A 22968-nucleotide genomic window follows, 5' to 3' on the forward strand; every position below is an offset into this window, starting at 1 on the left:
ACAACTAAGTGAGATATAAGAAAACATAACTAAAGCAATTTGCCAAGGTATGACATTTGCTATAGGGATCTTCTGATCTCTTCCTGTGCATGCTGATGAGAAAAGGCATCCTCATGTGGGTACCATCTTTTTTCCCAGTTCTAGAATAGATGACTTTTGGGAAACATCAAACTACTCCAATATTCTTGCAATCAAAAACAAAACTCAAAATAATAACAGACAAGTATCATTTAATAGTGCTTTTATTTACAAAGAATTATTTTTATTTGGCTGTTTGGAAAACCACTAACATTTTCACTTTAGAAAACATTAAATAATAAACAAGATGTCATACAGTACTCTGGATAACTTCTGTCAGTTTAGTGCAATGTATTATTGGCACCTAAAAGTGACATTTTCAATGATTTCCCCCTTTTCCTTTTCAGTTGTGCAGTTACAGGACCACAAAGGAAATGAATCATTAACAATGGATCTAAAGCCCTACTGCCTGGCCCCTACTCAAAGGCTCACTGATTTACATCCAGCTCCGGTCCTGCCTCCACCAAGTTAAATGACCAAAGATACCCTACTGTAACTATTAAAAAAAAATTACCATTTTGTGGAACCTGGCAAATTCCAATTGATAAAGAAACTGAATCACGGTGGTTAGGTGAAGCAAAGACCCTGACAGAGGTGTTGAACATGGCACTCTTCATCAGTGGCCATGTGAAGTGGTCACACACGTTGCAGAGAGAACGCACCAGACAAAAAACTCTCCAACTTCTGTTCTTTATTATGGTATCTTTAAAAACCCAAAATACCATCCACTAAGCAAATGAAAGGGTTATCAAGAAAAAAAAATGAACCCAAACACATTACAATATTATTAAGATACTAAAATACATGTCCATCATACTCTTAAGAATACTGAGATTTGTCTTCCTGTTTTAATCCTGCTGGGTTTGCCATAGATCTTTTAGTGAGCTCTGCATTTGGTGGGCTTTTTCCCCTTTTGATTCTCCTCCATTAGGGACCAAGGGGTAAATGCCTACATTAGACCTTGGCCTCATCCGAATGACTCAGTTTTGAAGATTTTCATTACATAGTAAGAGGATCAAAACATCTTTTGGAAGATTCCGTAATCTGTTATTCCACCTTGACATAAGAACATCTGTAGCCATCTTAAATAAACAGATTTTTATCTAATTTTTAAAAAGCCTCAAAGAAAGTGAGACAGAAGAGAAAGAGAGGGAGAGAGACAGAGATTCACTTTTTTTTTTTTTCTTAAACAAAGGATTCTAATTTAATAATTGTTCCTGCCAGGAAATGGCCCCTCACACTCCAGTCTAGGCCTGTTTCCTCCTGTTCTATTCTTAGCACATATGGAGAACAGCTGGTCACCATCCTCTCTGTACCAACCATTCATACACTTGAAAACCAGCAATGGTTTGCCCCTCAGTCTTCTCTTCTCCACGCTGGATAATCCCAGTTCCTTTAATTTTTCATCATAGATCTTTTTTTCCAACCCTTTAATCATCTTTGTGATTCCTGGCAAAAACAGCAGAAAATAGTTTGATTACTTAATCAGAAATGAAGAAAAGCCTCAGGAGTAAGATGCCTCATTAAAGTTGTGTATTTTTTTTAATATAAAGGTAAAATATCCAGGAAGGAAATGTAGTTGGGGGTTCCTAGATCTGAGAATTGCAATCTTGTCCTCTTGCTCCAATGTGTGTGTGAATCCAACAAAATAATGCCTCCAAGCATAGGACCTGCTTCCTATCCCCGTCTGACAAGAGGCACATAAGTAATGAGCTAGACCTGCCTAAATGTATATTGACTTAAAAGGTAGCATGAAAATCTGTTCCCACAGAGCTTCCCCCATGCTTCCCCTCACCCTTCCATAAACAGAATCTTTTCTCTGAAACAATCAGAACTTTTACAAAGCTTTTTACAGATGACCAAAGAGAGCCATGTTATTGTAAAAACTGTTGGCTTTAAAGTATAACCTGAAACAGCGAGGGTTTTATATGTTAACTGCTGCTTCTCCTCTACCTGAATGGTTCACTATCCTTTACAGTGATCAGAATCAAGGCCATGAAAAAAATTCATCCCTCCACTACCACCCCTGACATCTCTTCCAATTTTCTCTTGTGGCCAAAATAAGGTCATGGAGCTGGATGACATTTCACTGGGTAGTTTTTAATTCAAGAAATCACAAGCTGCCTTTTCCCTTGCAACTAGAGTCTGTAAATACTAGGAAGACATAACTACTTAATACCAATAGCACATTTACACAAAACACAATACTACTAACGAGGGATTTCGTGCCCACTCTACATAATCGTCTTTAAAAGAAAAATACAGATAACGAGAAATAAATGCATCTTGATATGTTACACACCCTTCTTTTATAAAGTGAATGGCAGTAAAAGTCAGAGTTCAGGTCAGGCCAGAGCTAACAGGCTAAAGGGAGAAACCAATTTCACAAGCACATTGTACAACATATCTTAGGGGAAGTCAATACTACTCGTGGTACAACACTGAACAGCTAACAGAATGGCCATTTGCACAGATTTCTTTTGCAAACTTCTCCCATCATTTGCTACTAGGAATACCTCGTAACCGGGACGAAGGATGGCACACATGTCAAAGGCCTTCCTAAAGAGACAAGGATGGAGGATAACACCCAAAGCTGGCTTGGACGTGTCTACAGGCACCCCTTGTATTTCAAGGGGACGTCACTTTTCATTGGAATTGCACAAAAGCAGGCCAGCAAGGTGTGGGTCACCCACCCGACTTTCTCCTGACCCACTGACCCCTGCGTATCCTAGGCCTGATAAGAGGGAGGAGGGGATAGGAGGTGAAGATTGGAAAAAGAAAAGAGCAACAGGGCAATTCATTGCTAGTTGGGAAGTTGCTCGTGTTCCTCGGAGCAGTGGCCTTTTCTCAGGCTCACATCATCCAATCCAATCTCCCCAGTGTGGCCACGCCTCTTTTCACCTCTGAAGATGACCTGGGGAGAGAACGCACACACAGGTCAAGCCTCCTCTGCCCCTTCCCAACACCCGCTCATTTCACGAAATAAAGGCAAGCTATTCCCCACAACCAAACTGTGAACTTCCTCAACAGAAGGGAAGACTGGAACAGAGCCGGCGTCATGGGAGCTCGCCTCTGGGTACAAACTAAAAGTGGTAAACTCTTAGACCAGGTCACTCAGAAGCAGTTACTCTTTAAAGAAGCTGTTCTGAACGACAGACTACTTCAACCTCGAATGCTTATGAGGTGGACACTTTGCCAAAGATTACCAAAATTAGAAGTAAAAAATGAAATGGAATATAAAGGTATAGAAATAAGAGCCAAAGATCTGAAAGATCATAATCATGCAGCCCATCCTAGCCGTTGGCTCCTTCCTCCTTGGGCTGAGCCGGCTTTGTGGCCTAAAATGGATTCCAACTAACACTCCAATCTAATCACGGTGTTGCTTGACTTCTGTAAAGCACACACACTTTCTTGTATTTTATCTTCTGCAGAGGGTCCCTTCTCTTTTAAACTTTTCAATGCAATGATCTGAAATGCCTTTATTTTTCCAAACAATATGAAATGTTTTTTGAAGAGTAAAACAAATCCAAGACAGATAAAAGCTATATTAGCGAGTCTATCCCTTTCAACATAGTTTCTAGGAACCTATCGTCATAGATGCACAATCTTCTAATAGCAAGTATGAATATGAGCATAAAGATGCTCTTCCAAATACCTCATTTCGGTGGGATGCTATAGATCATTTAATTGTTTTCGATGACTTGATTACTTCAGATAAAATTTATATACTCCGTCAAAGCTTTTCCCACACCCTGTCCTGAATAGAATAGGACTTCCCAAGCATATTGTTCTGCGCTTCCACCCAAGGCTGCTTAACTATGATCTCTGAGGCAAAATTAGACTTTAAAGAAATAGTTCAAAAAAGAAAAAAATACTTTAGGGTAACTCTGAAAAGTAAAGACGTTTATAGAAAAAGGGAAAGCAGGTGCAGTTAAGCTCACCACCTTCGCCCTTACAAATTGTTCACTTTTTTCAATTCCTGAATTCTTTTTTCATTAAAAATAGAGGATTTTCACCAGCGTGAAGGGAGAGCGGTGGTGGTCATAGGTTGCAATGAAGAAGGGAAGCAGCAGCAAAAAGGGATTATAGGAAGAGTCATGAATGGGGTTCTCATACCCAGAAAGACCCAAACTTTCATGCCTGAATTAATGAAAAGAACAAGGCTTCTTCAAGCCCGGACCCTAGAGTTCTCCTATGAAAGGAGAACCCCCCAGCTCTGCCTCCTTTGCGGTTCTACTTACGCTCTTGACGTCAGCCCCTCGCAAGGTGATCTGTGTGTGCCTCCAGCCATGGCCACCATTTCTTCCCCACAGGGCTGCTCCGTGGGCACCGTGTTTTCTCACAAACACCTGGAGCGTGCCGGAGTGCAGCCCAGTCACCTTGTGCCTGAACGACAGGCACAGGTCCCCTGAATGCAGGAGGTGGCCGAGAGGTAGCACCAAGCGAGCGGCTTTTCCCCCTGGGCCTTTGGCTCCCGACACTGTCAGATACTGTCCACCTGGAATGGGAAAAGCAGGGCTGTGTGTGCGTGCTGGCACCGCTCTCCGGCACAGACAGGGCGCAGCTCGACTGACGCAACTGCAAACTTCCAGATTTTTGGAGAAAAATAGGGCTTACTTCTATCCCTCCCTTATAGTCTATGGCTTGTGTGTAGAGAAAACACTTGGCTCATGGAGAATGCAAATCATGGCAAGGACACAATAATTCGTGATCCTAACACTATGACTATTTCCTGTCGAATATGGTCAGACATACACAGGCAGACACAAGCTCACACTCTCTTGATCCTCACCAACGTATGATTATGTTGTCAAACTGGCTGCCTGCTTGACTCTAATTTGCCAGGGAGAATTTTTTATGTGGATAATTAACCCCCAGGCGGTAGAAGACACAGTAATCTAAAGGGGCACTAAATATGTTTATTCTTTCTTCTCTCCACTTAAAAAAAAAAAATCTAAAGCAGGAAAGAGCCTTTGAAAAGGTAAGTTTGCTATGCTTATTACACTGGAGTACCCCTAACCCCAAGAAGATGCAGAGGTGTTCTGGAATCCTCTACATCTTCCTGAAGCATCAATTTTATTTGTAGGTAAGTAGTTTAAGACATTTTTACATCAGAACAAATCTATACCATTATATATAATTAATATGTAAGTTTTTATTACATGTACATGTACACAAAATATTAAAAACTTTCACTTTGGACAGGTCACTTTGATGGTGTCTTCAGATCTCCAGGGCTATTGTTTGTGGAAATTTAAATTGTTTGAGGAAAGGGCCATTGTGGCATAGGGGTGGGTGGGGTAGTTTAAGCAGCCATGAAGTGCTCTTCTCTTGCTTTTCGAGAGAGGGAAAGTGGCAAGTAGTATTTTGAAACTCAGTCCATCCCTGTACAAATGATATTCCCAACTGTTTTATTACAGCCAACTGAAAAAATAACACTGCGTTTCAGCACTGAATTATCCACAAGAAATCTGTGGTTGGAATGTTGAACACATGTACCTGTTTTGGTAGAAACGCTACTTATCTGTCAGAAGATAAACTGTCCTTTCTTTCTTATGCTTACTCTGTATAAGGCATGATAATCTGGGGGATGTCCTATTCTTCCAGTGACTTCTCTGAGTCCCCGACCAAATGGGGGATCTGTGTATATTCTGCCTGTGGCTGACTCGTTAGGCTCTTAAACAGGAAGCGGCTTGGGCCCTGCTAACATGTCTTTGCATTTTTTTTTTTTTTAAGGTTTATTGATTCATTCATGAAAGACACAGACTGAGAGAGGCGGAGAAGTAGGTTCCCTGCAGGGAGCCTGATGCAGAACTCGATCCCAAATCTCAGGACCACGACCCGAGCCAAAGGCAGGTGCCCAATCACTGAGCCACCCAGGCATCCCACTAATGTGTCTTTGAAGGAACATTGGCTTGGCCTGTTTTGCACCTGCAGAAGCTAAGGCTTGAAGAGGTGAAGGCACCCAAGGTGTCACCCTGCCAATGAGGGGCAGGGCAATGGTTTGAACTCAGAACTGCCTGACTCCCTATTCAGCCCTGGCTCCTCTCAGACTGGAATCACTGGTTTATAGGTTTCTGTCCTCCAGGAGACGGAGACGGTGAACTCATTGGTATCAGAACTAACCTTTCCCCTCACATCACCCCATTTTATATCCTAGCATATGGTAGGGCTTTGATGTCATTTGTTGAATAAATGATGTCATAAGAATATAGCAAAAAAAACCACTTCAGGGCAACAGATCCTTGAGGCATGTACTTGACCCACCGAAAACACACACAGAATTTCTTAGCCTCCTCCCACCCCTGTGCCCCACCAAATTAATCCAAACAATACTGTGGGCCAAAACATTTAGATGGGGCTTAAATGTCTCCTCGTAAGTCAGCTCTGAATCATCACAGGTATTTGGGTTAAGACTTAAGATACAAGGTTATTACAGTTAACCTGAAAGTTTTAAGCAAACAAGGATTACCTTAAGACCCTGCGGAATGTACACTAACATCACTATGCCAGACACGGCCTGCAAACAACACAACAAACCAAGGCATCCTAACAAGAGCCAAATAGTCCTTCTGTAGAGGTATTTAAAACTAAAATGTAAATCATGACAAATGAGGCTACAATTGCTCTTTCTCTGTAGAGCTGCTCTGTGGGCACCAGGTTTTTGTTTTACCATGAAGAATTCTTTCCCTTTTTAATAAAAGGAAGTGTTACAAGGGTGGAACAGTAGCTAAGGGGAAAACTGATCTAGCACCCCCAACAAGTTACCTATTACATAAAAATTTTACTTCTGATTCCAAGATACTGTTTTAAATATAAAATTAAGTATTTCCATGGTTTCGGTTTAAAGAGTCACAATATCTAAAGTTTGTTTTTGGATGTTTTTGTAAATAGTACATAGTGATAAAATTTAAATGTACTTATTTTTAACTCGACTGCTTTATGCCTTTAAAATTTCAATTTACAAAGAGAACAACATAATGTCCATTCCTTTATCTGTTAACTGTGTGGTCAAAAAATAAGGGAGTATTTTACAGTGATTTTTTTTTTTTATATATATTTCTTCGCTTAGCTGAGAAACCAGCCCAGGTAAAACAAATATCATTACAGTTTGCTGGTATTTACCTCTCTAATGCAAAAAGCTTAATTTTTTGTTTTTTGTTTTCAAGAGAAGTAATACAGTAATACTCACTGCAGGAAAAATGAGATAAATAGAAAAGCATAATGAAAATTTAAATATGCAATGATCCCAAAAGCCAGAGATAATTACTAACATTTTAACTTCTGAACTTCTATGTAACTACGTGAACACTAATGCACTTGAATATGAACATTTTTTACAGTGTAATAACTTTCCTTTTTCATTAAATATATCAGTCATTTTTCTATGTCAACAATATAGACATATTTCTAGCTCCAAGTATGCCATTAATAATTTAGCAAATTTTTCTTAATTTTATTTTTCTTTTGTGATTTCAAGTTTTATTTAAATTCCAGTTAGGTGGGATGCCTGGGTGGCTCAACGGTTTGGCGCCTGCCTTTGGCCCAGGGCATAAACCTGGAGACCCAGGATTGAGTCCCACGTGGGGCTCCCTGCATGGAGCCTGCTTCTCTCTGCCTGTGTGTCTGCCTCTCTGTGTCTCTCATGAATAAATAAATAAAATCTTAAAAAAATAAAAATAAAATAAATTCCAGTTAGGTAACATATGGCGTAATATTATTTTCAGGAGTAGAGTTCAGGGATTCATCATTTACATATAGCACCCAGTGCTCATCACAAGTGGCCTCTAAACTTTCACTTTTCTAAGATAAAATATCATAAAACAGTAAGACAAGCAAAAAAAAATAGTTGTAACACATGAAAAGGACTAAGTTCCCTTTTAACATAAAGAACTTTACAAATTAATAATAACACACAAAATAGAGGGTATCATGGAAAAGAATTACTTTAAATATATGAAAAGATGGTCAACTTTTCACAATAAAAGAAAAATTAAAAGGAGATGCCTTTTCACCTACAAGCTTGGCAAGGATAAAAAAATAGTTTAATAAGATCTACTGCAGATGCTTCTTAAATATTACTGGTGGGAGCATAAATTTATACAACTCTTAAGAAGGGCAATTTAGAAAACTATGAAAAGTCAAAATGCAAATTCCCTTTGACCTAGCAATTCCACATCTAGGAATTCATGCTACAGATATATTTAAGTATATATGAAATGATACATGTACGAGGCTATTAACTGCAGCACTGTTCTGAAATGTGCCTCAGTGGATGGCCCGTTAAATACAGTGTGCTACATCTAAGAAGGAATGAAATAACAGCCATAAAGAATAAGGGTGTTCTGTATGTACTGATGCAGGACAACCTTCAACAACAATGGCTGATACTGGGGCAGCCTGGGTGGCTCAGCAGTTGAGCGCCTGCCTTTGGCTCAGGGCATGATCCTGGAGTCCCAGGATCGAGTCTGATATCAGGCTCCCTGCTTGGAGCCTGCTTCTTTGTTTGCCTCTCTCTCTGTGGGTCTCTCATGAATAAATAAATAAAATCTTTTTAAAAAAATGGCTAATACTATTTTAATGGTAACTGTGGGCCAGGCAGTGCTTTAAATGCACACATATGTTTAATAGATACTATTATTTCCATTTAAACAACTTGCTCAAGGTCGAAGCTAGTGAGTGATGGCACTAGGTTTCAGCCCAAGCCTTCTGGCTTCAAAGTCCACGCGTGTGTTAACTCTTACAGGATATAATATTTCAGTGAGGAAATCAAGCTACAGAGCAGGGTGCTGTTGTATAGAAAAAATGTGTTTTTGGAAAGATAACCAAGAAACTGGTTGCATCTGGGGAAGGTGACTGGGAGTCAGGGCTGGGGGAGGAAGCTTTTATTTTTGCTGTTGATTTTTCCATTTGCGTATATTTCAAAATAACGTTTAATGCTGTAATAGGCATACTTGCATGTACAGGCTGGCTTGCTTGCTATTTTAAAGCGAGTACCTTGTAGCTATCAGTAGCAGACATAGCCCTGAATCGGTTTCCTTTAACCCTGATCCTCAGGGTTTCAGGAAAAGGGGCCCAGAGGTCCAGCCTTGACATTTACAGAAGGGTGTGTCTTCAGGGCCACAGCCACAGGCCTGTAGCACGTCACCACATCTGTCAGCAGCAGAATCTTCCATTCCTTAGAGGCATGTATTAATTTCACTACCTCACCATTAATTTCAAGACTGAATGCGGTAAACACAACCTAGTAAGCACCGGGAAGAGCGGCTAGCAACTGAAAGTACTTCGCAGCTGTTTCTCAAAGTTGTAAGTTTGATGGTTTTCTTAGAGATATTAGCATGAGAATATCTGCAAATCTGGATGTTACACAAGAAATGCACTTTAAAATCAGTCATAACCGTGGAAATCCAAACATATGCTCCTTTACAAATATGGTATAGTCTAAATAGAAACAGTTGGCTTGATACTTAGATAATAAACAGAAATAATTTATTAAATTGGCTATATTCTTCTCTGGTCTTAGCCTGTGATGTACACACAGTCATGTCCCTGAACTTCCTAGAAGAAAAATAGGCACTTTCCATAATAAGGCTTATTAGTAGGTTTCCATCAGTTTTTGGTTAGAATTCCCAAACATATTCTAAAAAGCTCAACAGTTCTAGCCTGACATATGCCATGCACTCTTATCCCCACTTCCCCTCTGCCATCGTCCGGGCCTCCCACCCATTGCCCAAGCAATGGTGAGTCCAGCTGTTCAGCAATCTCTTTGGGAAGGCCTAGGGGCATGCCACTCTCAGTCAGAGGCTCTCCGAGGTGGTGTAGCAGATTTTCCAATCCAACCCTTATCTAATGCTCAAAACAACACAAAATGCCTCCACAACGGAGAGCTCCCTATTTCCACGTCATCCTGTTCTCTTTTTAGACAGCTCTGATGCTTGGAAGTTCTGAGAATGAACCAAAATTGATCTCCCTATGGCTTTCACCTACTGATCTGACTTCTCATCTGCTTGTGGTTCCAGAATAACTGTTGATCAAATATTTGATAAGCAGTCTTGCTCCATTATTTCTTCTCCAAGTTAAACATTCTTTTCTTCACTTGTTTTCCCACAGACTTTGAGATACCTTTCCAACTAGGTCGTTTTTTAAGAAGGGACCTACAGTTCTCTCTCTTCTTCTCAGACTAGAAAGAACCCACCAAAGTGAATTTGCCATTCTGGGAAAAAAAATACCATATTTCTATGGAAATGACCCCACTTTTTGGCAGTGCTGACACAGGTTTCACTCATATTAATAATTTTTCACCCCTCTTATTTGAGTAACTTTCCCTTGCATCCTAGTAGCTATCAGCAGAAGGTAGGAGGAGAAGGGACAAGAGCAGAGAAAGAATGCCCCCCCCTTCGGGGGCCAGAAGTAATTGTCCGGGCTACCCAGTCACAGAAACAGTCACCACTTCTTTCAATTTATTTTATGCTATCATAGCCAAATCACTGCTTCAAATTTTTTGGTTTACAATTCTAATTTCCAAACCTCTCTATCAGAGGGCAAGTGGAATTTGGGTCACAACAAATTTAAACATTTACATATGTAACGAATAATAAAAAATGTTAAAATATAAAACTGGTTCTAAAATATAGTAACTAAATTGTAAAAATCAAGCATCTTACGTAGATTTTCTACATAGGATGCTCACATGGAAGTATAATGAATACTGAATTCCTCTGTGTTTATTAGCATGAATAACTCTACCAATGTATCTTACTTGAGTTATTCATTACGACCATGAACAATGCTCACCATTCTATCCTACGTGACCGTTAAAGATCCTTCATTCTGTAGCCAACTACTTCAGGTCAGTGGTCAGTCAAATCTACAGGCCTGAGATCTGCTCAGCAGACAGAGCACACTACGAAAGGAGGGAGGCCACATGCAGTACAGGGAGGTCTAGATACAAAGTCCACTCTTCAGCTCTGTGGCCTCAGGCAATGTATACAAGCTCTAGGCCTCAGTACTTCCTCTGTGAAACATAAACAATATCACCTGCTTCACAGGGTAGGTAAGAGGATTGAGCTGAACCATTGAGATGATGAAGGAATCAGGACTACAGCAGATATTAAATAAATGATTTCTCTCTTAGCCATAGATATCTATGACATTAATAATAATGTCCTGCTCAGAGTCAACTTTAAATGTGTATGTGTGTGGGGCGGGGGGGGGGGGGGCACTAAAATTTATTTCAGGGGCAGCTGGGTGGCTCGGTGGTTGAGTGTCTGCCTTTGGTTCAGGTCTTGATCCAGAGGTCTTGGGATGGAGTCCCAAGGAGCCTGCTTCTCCCTCTGCCTATGTTTCTGCCTCTCTCTTTCTCATGAATAAATAAATAAAACCTTAAAAAAATAAAATTTATTTTATAGCTAAGATAAATCTAAAAACCCATCTGGAACTTATTGAGTATTCGTATTTTTAAAAACTTACCTCAAATTTTAATTTTTTTTTAAAGATTTATTTCAGACAGAGAGCAAGCCTGTGTGCGCTCGCACGTGTATGGGTGGGGGAGGGGCAGAGGGAGAGGCAAACAGACTCCCCTCTGAGCGGCTGGATCCCAGGCCCTGGAGACTACAACTGAGCAGAAATCCAGAGTCAGACGCTTAACTGACTGAGTCACGCAGGTGCCTTCAAATTTTCATTTTTAAAAATCTGCTCTGTTTTTACCTTAGAGGGACCTAATGAATATATTTTTGGGTTAATTTTTTTAATAACTTACTACTCAAACTGTGCAACAAGGACTAATGCCACAGGTATCCCCAAGGAGCATGTTAGAAATGCAACAAAATCTCCATTTTAACAAGGCCCCTAGCTGATCTGTATGCACACTGAATTTTAAGAACTGGTTTAACAGAGCATATCCTCTCTCAAGTTAACTTTCAGTGTTTTGTGCTCAAACTATATACCTGAATGCTACTCTAGAACTAATTTTTTAAAACACAAAACACACTTTGTCTTCATGTCTTGTATCTTTCATTCTTAAGTCTAGAACCAGGATATAAAGGAAAGAAAAGAAATTTCACTCCTCACCCTTCCATTAAGTTGGCCCCACCCATTAAAGATGTAATTACTGAGGGGAGGATAAAACCAACAACAATATGTAACTTTGCTTCCTCAAACAGGATGACAAAACATCTTGTAAGCTCTGAAACTTTCTAACATTAGGAAGCATGCTATTTATGAATCTGATAATTTTCCAAGGAACTATGTCTAAATCTACCTCTCTAAAAACATTCTCTTGGGGAATAAGTGGTGGTAATTCATAACTAATTTCTTCAATGTCTAGATTAGATGTGAATATTTCTCTAGAAAAAAATTCAAACTTCACAAAAACTTGCAGTCTCTTCTTGCTATGTGTCATATCCTTAAAAAAAAAAAAAAAAAAAGGATATAACTGAGAAAACAACTAGGGATGGCCACCATGGCTGATGTACCATTATTTCTTTCATGCTTGGGAATGGGGCACTACAAGTAACTTGAAAATTATATGTTAGTATGAGTCTAAATGTTTTACTTACCAAGTGTTTTGAGAAATTTAGCTGGCCTTTCAATGAACTACTTGTCTTCCCATAATATAATTTTAGTTTATTGCTGACAAGTGTTCACTTTAAAAAAAGTAGAATATGAAATGCTAGATGAGATCTTTCTTTACTGAATGAAGAGGGCAAACAGAGAGATTGTCAAAACTAGGGTCCTCAGACAGGATCAAACTGATAAAGATGAACTGGTTTTACCTGTTGGATCTCTGACTGGTTCCCAGTGCAAGTCACTGTCTTTTTCCCTGATCCATCCACAAAGCCCATGGTCAAAATTACAACTGTGTATCAGAACACCTATAAGAAAACAATCAGAAAGATGAGTAGACCGCAAACTCAATGACTAACAGTAAAAACAAATTTGTGAACAAGGGTTATCTAGCCACACTTAACTATCCCACTAGATTTTCAAAGGAAAATCACATGAATCCTTTCTTAGAACAATTGTGCATGTGTGTTCAGCTGTAAAAATAGAACACATGAATGTTGCCAAATTATGACCTTCTTATGTCATCATGTACAAAATATGATTTCCTCTTCACAGTTTAAGTGCTGCTTTAATACTTTTTAAAAAGAAAATAATGATCATATATAATTATTTTCATTTGATAACTGTATAACTACAGAGGAAACCAAGTTGTAAAAAAAAAAAAAAAGAGTACACTTTTCCTAGATGTAACTAAACAATATACAGTTTAAAAGTCATTTTCAGGAAATGGAAGGATACAATAAAATGTCATTATAACATACTAAAAGCATAAGTATCTACCTGGATCATCCTTTGCTTCATCATCTGCACTGACTCCCCTTTCAATTTCAAATATTTCAAACAAGTCGTTTGAAGGCTGCCGTGGAACTGCAAGAGAAAAACGTTTGGTTTGGTTTTGACGATGTATTGATAAAAAGGCATGCCTTGAACTATGGCATAGAGGGAGAAGACCTAGGTCTTTCACTCACCTGGAAGAATCCAAAGTATTTAATTACATGTCACATTAAGATTCATTATGTTTGAAAAAAAAAGATTCATTATGTTTGTTCTATAGGGAGGGACTCATACTGTAACATGTATCGAAGTACAATTTTTAAAAGTGTTTTCCAAAAGTTTCTAAAATTCAACATAAAAATACATTAAGAAGTCTTTGCCTGGAAAATACATTTTAAAAGAGCTACAAATTTCTAGCAAAATGTTCATCTCTGTCAAATTTTAGAATCTGTTTCTATGAAAGATACACTATGAACTCTAAATTAAGGCCGTTTTAGCAGAAAATGCCTGCAAAGCAGTGAATGGTTTGACTTTTTTTTAAGACTTTATTTATTTATTCATGAGAGACACACAGAGAGGCAGAGACACAGGCAGAGTGAGAAGCAGGCTCCATGCAGGGAGCCCGACGTGGGACTCGATCCCTGGTCTCCAGGATCATGCCCTGGGCCGAAGGCAGACCCCCAACCGCTGAGCCACCTGGGCTTCCCAAATGGTTTGACTTTTCTAACCACAGCATCACCTCCCCTCCAATGGACGCTGCCTGCTGCTGTACCCATCCACAATTCTTACCACAGCTAGGTTCCTTGGCTCCTTAAAGATTAAATCCAAACTCTTTGGTGCAGCCCCCGCCCCCAAACACACAATACTGTCCCAACACACCATTCATTTTCACATCTCTGCCCCCATCACCAGCTTGGGATCCTTTAGTTCCTATGCTAATTAACTTGCCAAACTTCCTGTGCAAGCCCAATGTAAATATCATGCCTGGGTAAAAACTTTCATACCCCAGCTGAATTAAATCTTTCCCCCTTGGACTCTCCAAAGACCCATGTGTACACTCTACTATACTCTTCAAGAGAGAATTACAGTTATTCACATATGTGTGTCTGTCCTTCTGCTAGTTTCTGAGGACCTGGAGGGCAGCGATCGCGATCATTCCTTATTCACGTGGCATTTCCAGGGCTCGACCTGGTGACAGGCCCTCAGTAAGTGTTTACTGCACAAATGTGAAAATCTTGTCAGAAACCTATATGCTTTGTCAACCCTTTTCCTCAAAGGAGCCAACTGGGACAGTGCTTAAAAATCTGCTTTTTGAGACGCCTGGGTGGCTCAGCGATTGAGCGTCTGCCTTCGGCCCAGGGCCTGATTCTGGAGTCCCGGGATCGAGTCCCACATCGGGCTCCATGCATGAGCCAGCTTCTCCCTCTGCCTAGGTCTCTGCCTCTGTGTGTCTCTCATGACTAAATAAATGAAATCCTTCAAAACAAAACAAAACAGAATCTACTTTTTAAAAAATGAAGTCATTCATTTAAAACATTAGTTAGTTATTCAATGTATATTTGCCCCCCATACCATGGCAGGCCAAGGAGACAGCTAAAGGAGTGAACAGGACTAACAAGGACCTGGCCCTCAGGGAGCTTGCATTCTAAGTAGATAGGCAAACATTAAACATGTAGAAAAATCCACACTAAATTCTGAATGTTGATGAGGGCTGCGAAGGAAAAACACCAGATGATGTACTGAAGAGTAACTGGGTTGGAGAGTGGGGAGTATGTGGGAATATCTGTGAAGGGGAATTCCTGGCCAGAGACCAGAGCTACTCCCTTTTCCTCACTAGAACTTCATTAACTGTATTTTTATTTTTATAAGGCAGGGAGTAAAAGATGTCGAACACTAAGGAACGGAAGAACCAGAAGGGTTCTTTTTCAACACTATTCCTATTATTTCTAGCAAGACTTTTTTTAAGTTAAATAACAGTCCCATAATATTTGCACTGATTTTTTGTTATCTTACTGCTTTTAAAGTTTTTTCCTTTTTGTTTCAAAAGTCCAAACAGTGATGACCCATATACCCAGCCTAAAAGGGATGGGAGAAGAGAAGCTAGTCAGGCTCTAGGGACACATCCCTGCACAGGTGCCCTAGGGGTGAGGTAACTGGCCACCTTGTTTTACACACAAATGACTGATGGCAGGGACATCTACTTAGAGCTTTCCTTTCTTCCTTTAGGATTCTAAGAGGGAGACTGCCCCTTAATTACGAGAAATACTATAAAGTTGTACGCAAACCTGCTTCATTTCCCATGATATAAAGAAGGTCAAAATATTCTATAGAACAATCATTTTTGTTCTCTTGTTGTAACATACAAATTATCTCTGGATTGGAACAGCTCAAATCATACAGTACCCTATTATGGTGCTACATTATGGCAGTCTGTCGGCCCCCATTTTTCTAGCTGAAGGGCTGTCAAATGGTAAACACATCTTGGTATAGACAGGGAGGACTGTACAAAGGTTTTCTGGCACAGTGGGCTTGTTTTTTGTTATTGTTGTTCTTAGAAGCATCTTTATTACTTACATGTGATCTTAACACTGTAACCCATCTACTACCACATGGGGATAACTTCCAGTCACTGATGTAACAGTTGTCATAAGAAGCTTGCAAGTAGCTGTCTTAGAAATATCTATGTTGGGGCACCTGGGTGGCTCATATGCTTAGATATCTGCCCTTGGCTCAGGTCACGACCCCAGGGTCCTGGGATAGAGTCCCACATGGGCTCTCTGCTCAGCAGGGAGCCTGTGTCTCCCTCTCACTCTGCCACTCCCCCCGCTTGTGTTCTCTCTCTCTCTCTCTCTCTCTCACTGTCTCAAATAAGTAAAATGTCAAAAAAAAAAAAAGAGAAACATCTATGCTATAAGTGAACTCATCACTTCATTCTTTACAGAATGGGTGTCACTTGCATTCAGTGCAGCTTCCACCTATATAACACTATTCTCTACAGTGCTTACAAGATGTGTTCTTAGAAACCTCTGCATTGGGCAGCCCGGGTGGCTCAGCGGTTTAGCGCCGCCTTCAGTCCAGGGCCAGATCCTGGAGTCCCGGGATCAAGTCCCACGTCGGGCTCCCTGCATGGAGCCTGCTTCTCCCTCTGCCTGTGTCTCTGCCTCTCTCTCTCTCTCTCTCTCTGTGTCTCTCATGAATAAATAAATAAAATCTTAAAAAAAAAAAAAAGAAGAAACCTCTGCATTACAAATGTTCTTGACACTTCATGCTTATTTAGTGGGTATCACTGATATAACACTATGTGAACACAGCTTGCAAATATCCTTAAAAACATCTTATTAGAAGTGTTCTTAAACAATTCATTGCATGCATTATATAATGAGGGTTACTTCCCCTCACCATAATAAACTGGTCATAAAGGCAGATCAAGGGGATCCTAAGGAAACACCATTTAGACCAAGAAGAAAAGAATGTGGAAACTTCCAAGCAAAAAGCAAAGTGTTAGGGGTGTTGGGGGTGGGATGTTTTAGGCAGCAGTTACAAAGAAGGTGCTCAGAACATTTAGAGAAAGGAATTCATGGTACCTGGAGGAAGGATGCTGAGAAATGGGGAAAACTACATGGGATGTGTTTGAAGAAAAAGGAAGGGAAGAGATCACACATTTGGAGGATAGCAACTCAGAGAATTCGTCATCTAACGACTTGCAAAGTGCCAGATGTTTCATTAATAGTTCTTGGAAACCAAGTGCCTAAAACACTAATTTCAGCGGCAGTTGATCAAGCACACCTTCACTGCAGGTCACTGGGAAACATTCCAAGGAATTTGGAAACCTAAAATGCTCAGCAGCTATTAGTTCTTACAGTTCTGTGTACTCCATTCTGTAACTCTGCCAAGTTGTTAAACTATTTCTCCTTTCTCACACATACCACTATGGATTGTTAAGAGTGTTCCACTGAAGTGTCAAGAGAAGGTTCACTACCCCATATTTTACAGTTTATGTGAAAATACTAAGTGAAATGAGTAGTGGGAAAAAGTCATTCAAGCAGTATGATCTCAACTATGTACAAGAAAAACAAGCAAACAAAACAAAAGACTAGAAAAAAGAGTGACAAAATCAACATCCCACCCCACCCCAAGCATATATGGTCAATTACCTTACAACAAAGAAGCCAAGAATATGCAATGGGAAAATGGCAGTCTCTTCAATTAGAAGTGGTGTTGGAAAACTGGATGGCCACAAGCAAAAGAATGAAATTGGACCCCTATCTTAAAGGATACACGAAAATGAACTCAAAATGTATTAAAGATTTGAATGTAAGATCTGAAACCATAAAACTCCTAGAAGAAAATATAAGCAGTAAGCTCCTTCACATTGGTCTCAACGGTGATTTTTTTGGATCTGATTCCAAAAGCAAAAATAAACAAGTAGGACAATATCAAACTAAAAACCTTCTGCACAGCAAAGGAAACCATCACCAAAATTACTAAATAGAAAATATCTGCAAATAGTATCTGAAAAGAGGTTACTACCCAAAATGTGTAATTAATAGTACTGCACTGCATATTTGAAATTTAAGATTTAATAAGGTAAATCTTAAAAGTTCTCATCACAAGAAAAGATTTTTCAAAATCTTTGAAAAGTATGATGGGTGTTAACTAGAGTTGTGGTTATTTCAATATGCATACAAATATTAAACCACTGTGTTGTACACCTGAAACTAGTATAACGTAGTAGGTCAATTTTGCATCAAGTAAAAAAAAAATACACCAATATGCTAATTATAGTGGTCTGAATATTGGAAATGAAATGATGTTTTCCCATTTGTATGGTTTGCTTTGTCTTCTGTAACTGTATATTTTTAGGTTTATAAAAAGAAAATTTCTGTTAAGGAAGAAAAAGCATACCTAAAACATCGAAAGAAAAGAGAATTATGTGAAAGCACATATACAGACTCCTACCCCATAGCAACTATACGTGTGTTATTTGTATTTTGATTGCTCAAGAGAACTTTGTTGTTGTTTTTTTATAATTTATTTGAGAGAGTGAGACAATGCACATATGAGTGAGGAGCAGCAGCGGGAGAGGGAGAAGCAGACTCCCTGCTGAGCAGGGAGCCCAAGTAGGACACAATCCCAGGACCCTGAGATCATGATCTGAGCCACCATTGCCCTCAAAAAGAATTTTGAATAGAATCAATAACCTGAATGCTATGCGACTCCCGCGATTCTTTTGTCTTTAAGCGGTTTTTTTTTGCCTTTAAAAGATACCTGTAATTGCTAATCGGGGCTCTCTTCCTCCTCGGAGGCGGAGAGCCCGTTTGCGCAAACGTCCAATAAACCCTCTTGCTAATTGCATCTGCCTGTCTGGGGTCTGAGTCTCTGGGGCGTCCACCGGGACACGTTGGCACCCGTGAGCCAGGGTCCAACATTTGGGGGCTCGTCCGGGATCTGAGACGCCCCAGGCTCAATCCTAAAACCGGTAGGAGGTGAAGGCCTTGGTCTTTCAGCCAGGACCCCATGGGCACCCTGATCAACTCCTGCAGACTCTCCTCACCACGGAGGAGAGACAGTGCGTCTACAGAAAAACGTCCCCGGGGCGGATGGGAGGCCGACCCAGCTGCCTAATGAAATCGAGGATGTTTTCCCCTTGGTTCGCCCGACCTGGGACTACGACACTGCTGCTGGACAGGCTAAAGGCGCTCCAGATTATCCAGCGCCAGATCTGGAAACCCCTTGCAGCTGTTTACCGCCCCGGAGACACAACCGACCCACACCCGTTCCAGATCGGTGACTCCGTCTACGTCAGGAGACATCAGTCCAGGACCCTTGAGCCCCGCTGGAAGGGCCCATACACTGTACTACTAACCACCCCAACTGCCCTAAAAGTAGACGGCATTGCTGCTTGGGTCCCCGCCTCACACGTCAAGCGCGCCCCATCAAGGAGCACCGCTCACGCCAGCCAGGACAGACCGGACGAGCCACCCCAATGGAAGCTCCACCGCACCCAAAACCCGCTCAAGATAAGACTTTCAAAAATTGTTCAATGACAGTTGTTATATTCCTACCTCTCCTAGCGTTCTTCACCTCCGCCAAAGGTAACCCTCATGCCCCCAAAAGGTTAACCTGGCAGGTACTAACGTCTGGGGGTGACGAGATCTGGTCCACAACTAAAGACTGCTCTCGTGGGAGCCTGGTGGCCTAACCTATATACTGACTTATGTAAGCTAACCATAGGGGCCCCCAGCCCATGGGACCTAGAGGGATATTTGGACACCTCTATGGCCCCCAACCGAGAAAGCCCCCCAGGGCAACTGGGATTAGACCCATGGGGAGGATGTGGCACGCCTGACAGAAGGGCCATGCTAAGCACTCTTCCCTTTTATGTCTGTCCCAGTACCACAGAGATCGCAGGCTAAATCCCACCTGTGGAGGCGGGGAACACTTCTATTGTAAAAATTGGGGGTGCGAGACTAGGGAGACACAGGATGGGAGGCCCTCCTCCTCCTGGGATTACATCACTGTCAAGGCTAACTATACTCACCCGGGGTTACCAGGAACTCTGCAATACTACCGCCCCGATTTTAGGGACTGACTCTTACCTGGAGCCCCAGCCGGGAACTTGGTGGGCATGCAACAAAGTCCTCACCCCCTGTGTGTCAGCTAAGGTTCTAAGTGGCTCAAACGACTTCTGTGTCATGGTGCAGATCATACCCAGGGTGTTCTATCACCCTGCCGGAACTCTAGAAAATCAATATGACGAACATCCCACCCGTTTTCGGCGCGAACCTGTCTCCCTAACCCTAGCCGTTATGCTGGGACTAGGGGTCGCTACTGGGGTGGGTACTGGCGCAGCTGCTCTGATCCAGGGCTCACGACGTTATATAGAACTCCAGGCAGCTGTAGATGAGGATCTACGGACACTAGAGCAGTCCTTTCTAAGTTAGAACAGTCCCTCACCTCACTTTCAGAAGTAGCACTTCAACAGGAGAGGCTTGGATTTACTATTCCTGAAAGAGGGAGGACTGTGTGCGGCCCTGGGAGAAGAATGTTGTTTCTATGCAGACCATTCTGGAGTCATCAGGGACTCCATGGCCAAACTCAGGGATAGGCTAAATAAAAGACAAAGGGACTGAGAAGCCCAGCAGGGCTGGTTTGAAAGCTGGTTTAATCAGTCTCCCTGGATGACCACCCTAATCTCTACCATTATGGGCCCTCTAGTTATCCTGCTCCTACTGCTAACTTTCGGCCCCTGCATCCTCAACTGCCTGCTCCAGTTCATCTGAGAAAGATTGTCTATTACCCAAGCTCTGGTATTAACTCAACAATATCGGGCCCTCCAAACTGAAGAAATAAATGTTCCCTAAGATTTTAAGGTTAAAATCAGCCCAAACAAAGAGGAGGGAATGAAGAAACCCCCTGTGAGTAGGACCAGCCCTAATCCAGAGGCAGCCCATCCAGGTGCCTTCCTGAAATTTTAGCAACAAAAAGCATTCTGTTTGTGATAAGAAAACCATTTACCCCCACACCCTGATTGAAATGTCCCTGAATAGGTTCATGTTGACCTTCTGAGAAATCAATAACCTGAATGCTATGCGACTCCCACGGTTCTTTTGTCTTTAAGCGGTTTTTTTGCCTTTAAAAGATGCCTGTAATTGCTAATCGGGGCTCTCCTCCACCTCTGGGGTGGAGAGCCCATTTGCGCAAACGTTCAATAAACCCTCTTGCTAATTGCAAAAAAAAAAAAAAAAAAAAAAAGAATTTTGAATAGTCTTGGTACCTGCTATTAAGTGTGAGGTTATGAAATTGAAATATATTAGCGAATTTGAACACTCTTTGATTCAAAAGAACTACCTTAATCAATGTAGAAAATGTTAATTAAAGTAAATGACTAGCCTTGCCTAAAAATAGAAGCATAACCAGGATAGACACTTGTACATGATTTTTCTAATTATTTTTCTCTGTTTTGTATTTAAGCTAATAGTCACTTTAAATATGTAATATATATTTTATAAAAACAAACATTTATCTGATACTGTGTAGTAGTTGCATCATTAATTTTTAGAATGGTGTAATTTTAGAGATTAAAAAAAGGATAGGAGAAATGCTAACAATTCTAGTTGGAGAATGAATTGGAGAATGAATAGGAGGCAGGTGAAAGTGGAGGCCAGAGAGTGATTATGACCAAAATCAACATAAAATGAAGAGTGCTCCTATATTCTTTAAAAGATTCATTTCCTAAATTTTTTCCTTCCATTGGCCAATGTTTTGCCCACCAAAAAATATCACATGCCGTATGCTTCTTACAACCTTCAGCATGAACTAAAACAAAGGGAATGTACAGGTAGTGAGGCATACAGACAGCTGGATAGAAACGTGGTTGTGCTTAAGGACCTGGTACTCTTTCATAGTGGCTGGAGGGCCAGGGCCCCAGGAGAAGAATCGGCCACACGAATAAGCAGGAAATCTCTTAAAAAAGATACTTTGTCCCAACCCTTTCTATGAAATATATTTTCCCCAGGAAGATGATATTAATATATAGCTTGTGTACGTAAGTGAGGCTTCCCAAACAGTCAACTATACTGTTACCCAAAAAGCATTACATTAGGAGTAGGCACAGTGAAGTAAATGTAAATATTATCACACACACCTCCCACTGCCAGACTTCTTCCAAAGAATTAACTGTAGCAAAATGTAAGCACTGTTCATTAAAGGTAGCTTTGCAAATTGTTTCTGTTCCAGGTGGCTACCATGACATTACCAAGGCTAGATGGCATTTGTTGTGAGACTAGAAGATTAAAGATAACACTGCTTAAATTGCTTCTATGGTTAGGGCTTTGGTTCAGTGGAAGAGAATGGTGCATATGCAAATTTCCTAATATTCTGAAGGCTCTTTCTAGAAACAAAACCTAGGGGATTTTTATAGACTACCGAATGGGGATGAATGATGGGAGTTTTATGAGACAGTCTCCTGTCCCCCAACACCCCTCCCACCCACCCTTCTTTCCCTCTGTGTATGAAGAACATATGCATTATAGCTTTAAATGACCAGAGAGAAGCAAATAAAAGGATTGGAAAGGAGTTTCTGAAATTTCCTTAACCACATTAGAGAAAATTCTTAGCCATATACTGATTACTAGCAAAAAGAAAAGGGTTTCTGGGCTCCACAGAAAGAAGTCCTTGTCTGCCAAAGCTTTCATCCCACACGAAGAATCTAAAATGTTCAAAAGACAGCCCTTTGGGCTGAGAGTAAAGAGCAGAAGTGGAAAAAATGAAATCTCTGGTGAAAGGTAGAACAGAGACACCCCTCCAGTACTCAGTAAGGAGCCCAATTTACATGGCTCACCTATTTCTCCTTTGATAAAGTTTCAGAACAACTCAAAGCACTGCCTGAAGCAATCCCAGGAGAACAGAATATCTGAGATGGTTCTTTTCTAAGTACAACCATAAGGATGATAACACAACTTTTCCGGGACAAGAGAATACTTGCCAGGTTCTGTTCTCTTTCCCTCTTCTAAAGCCAAAGGAAACCATGAAGGGTGGCCCTGCCAGGAG

At 40.8% G+C, this 22968-nt stretch overlaps 1 protein-coding gene across 4 annotated transcripts in view; it reads right to left on the bottom strand.

Moving 5' to 3' along the window:
• Window positions 1–224: 224 nt before the first annotated feature.
• Window positions 225–22968, bottom strand: part of NPNT (nephronectin) — a 78950-nt gene continuing 56206 nt past the window's right edge. For all 4 annotated transcript variants that reach the window (XM_072755534.1, XM_072755535.1, XM_072755533.1 and 1 more), the window contains 4 exons: window positions 13423–13509; window positions 12852–12950; window positions 4320–4576; window positions 225–2992 (listed from right to left, as the gene is read on the bottom strand). In XM_072755534.1, the coding sequence (XP_072611635.1) occupies window positions 2882–2992; window positions 4320–4576; window positions 12852–12950; window positions 13423–13509 (554 nt within the window). In that variant the 3' untranslated portion in view covers window positions 225–2881. The remainder of the gene's footprint in view (window positions 2993–4319; window positions 4577–12851; window positions 12951–13422; window positions 13510–22968) is intronic.

This window comes from Vulpes vulpes, chromosome 4, assembly GCF_048418805.1.
Source record: "Vulpes vulpes isolate BD-2025 chromosome 4, VulVul3, whole genome shotgun sequence".
NCBI classification, from domain to species: Eukaryota; Metazoa; Chordata; class Mammalia; order Carnivora; family Canidae; genus Vulpes; species Vulpes vulpes.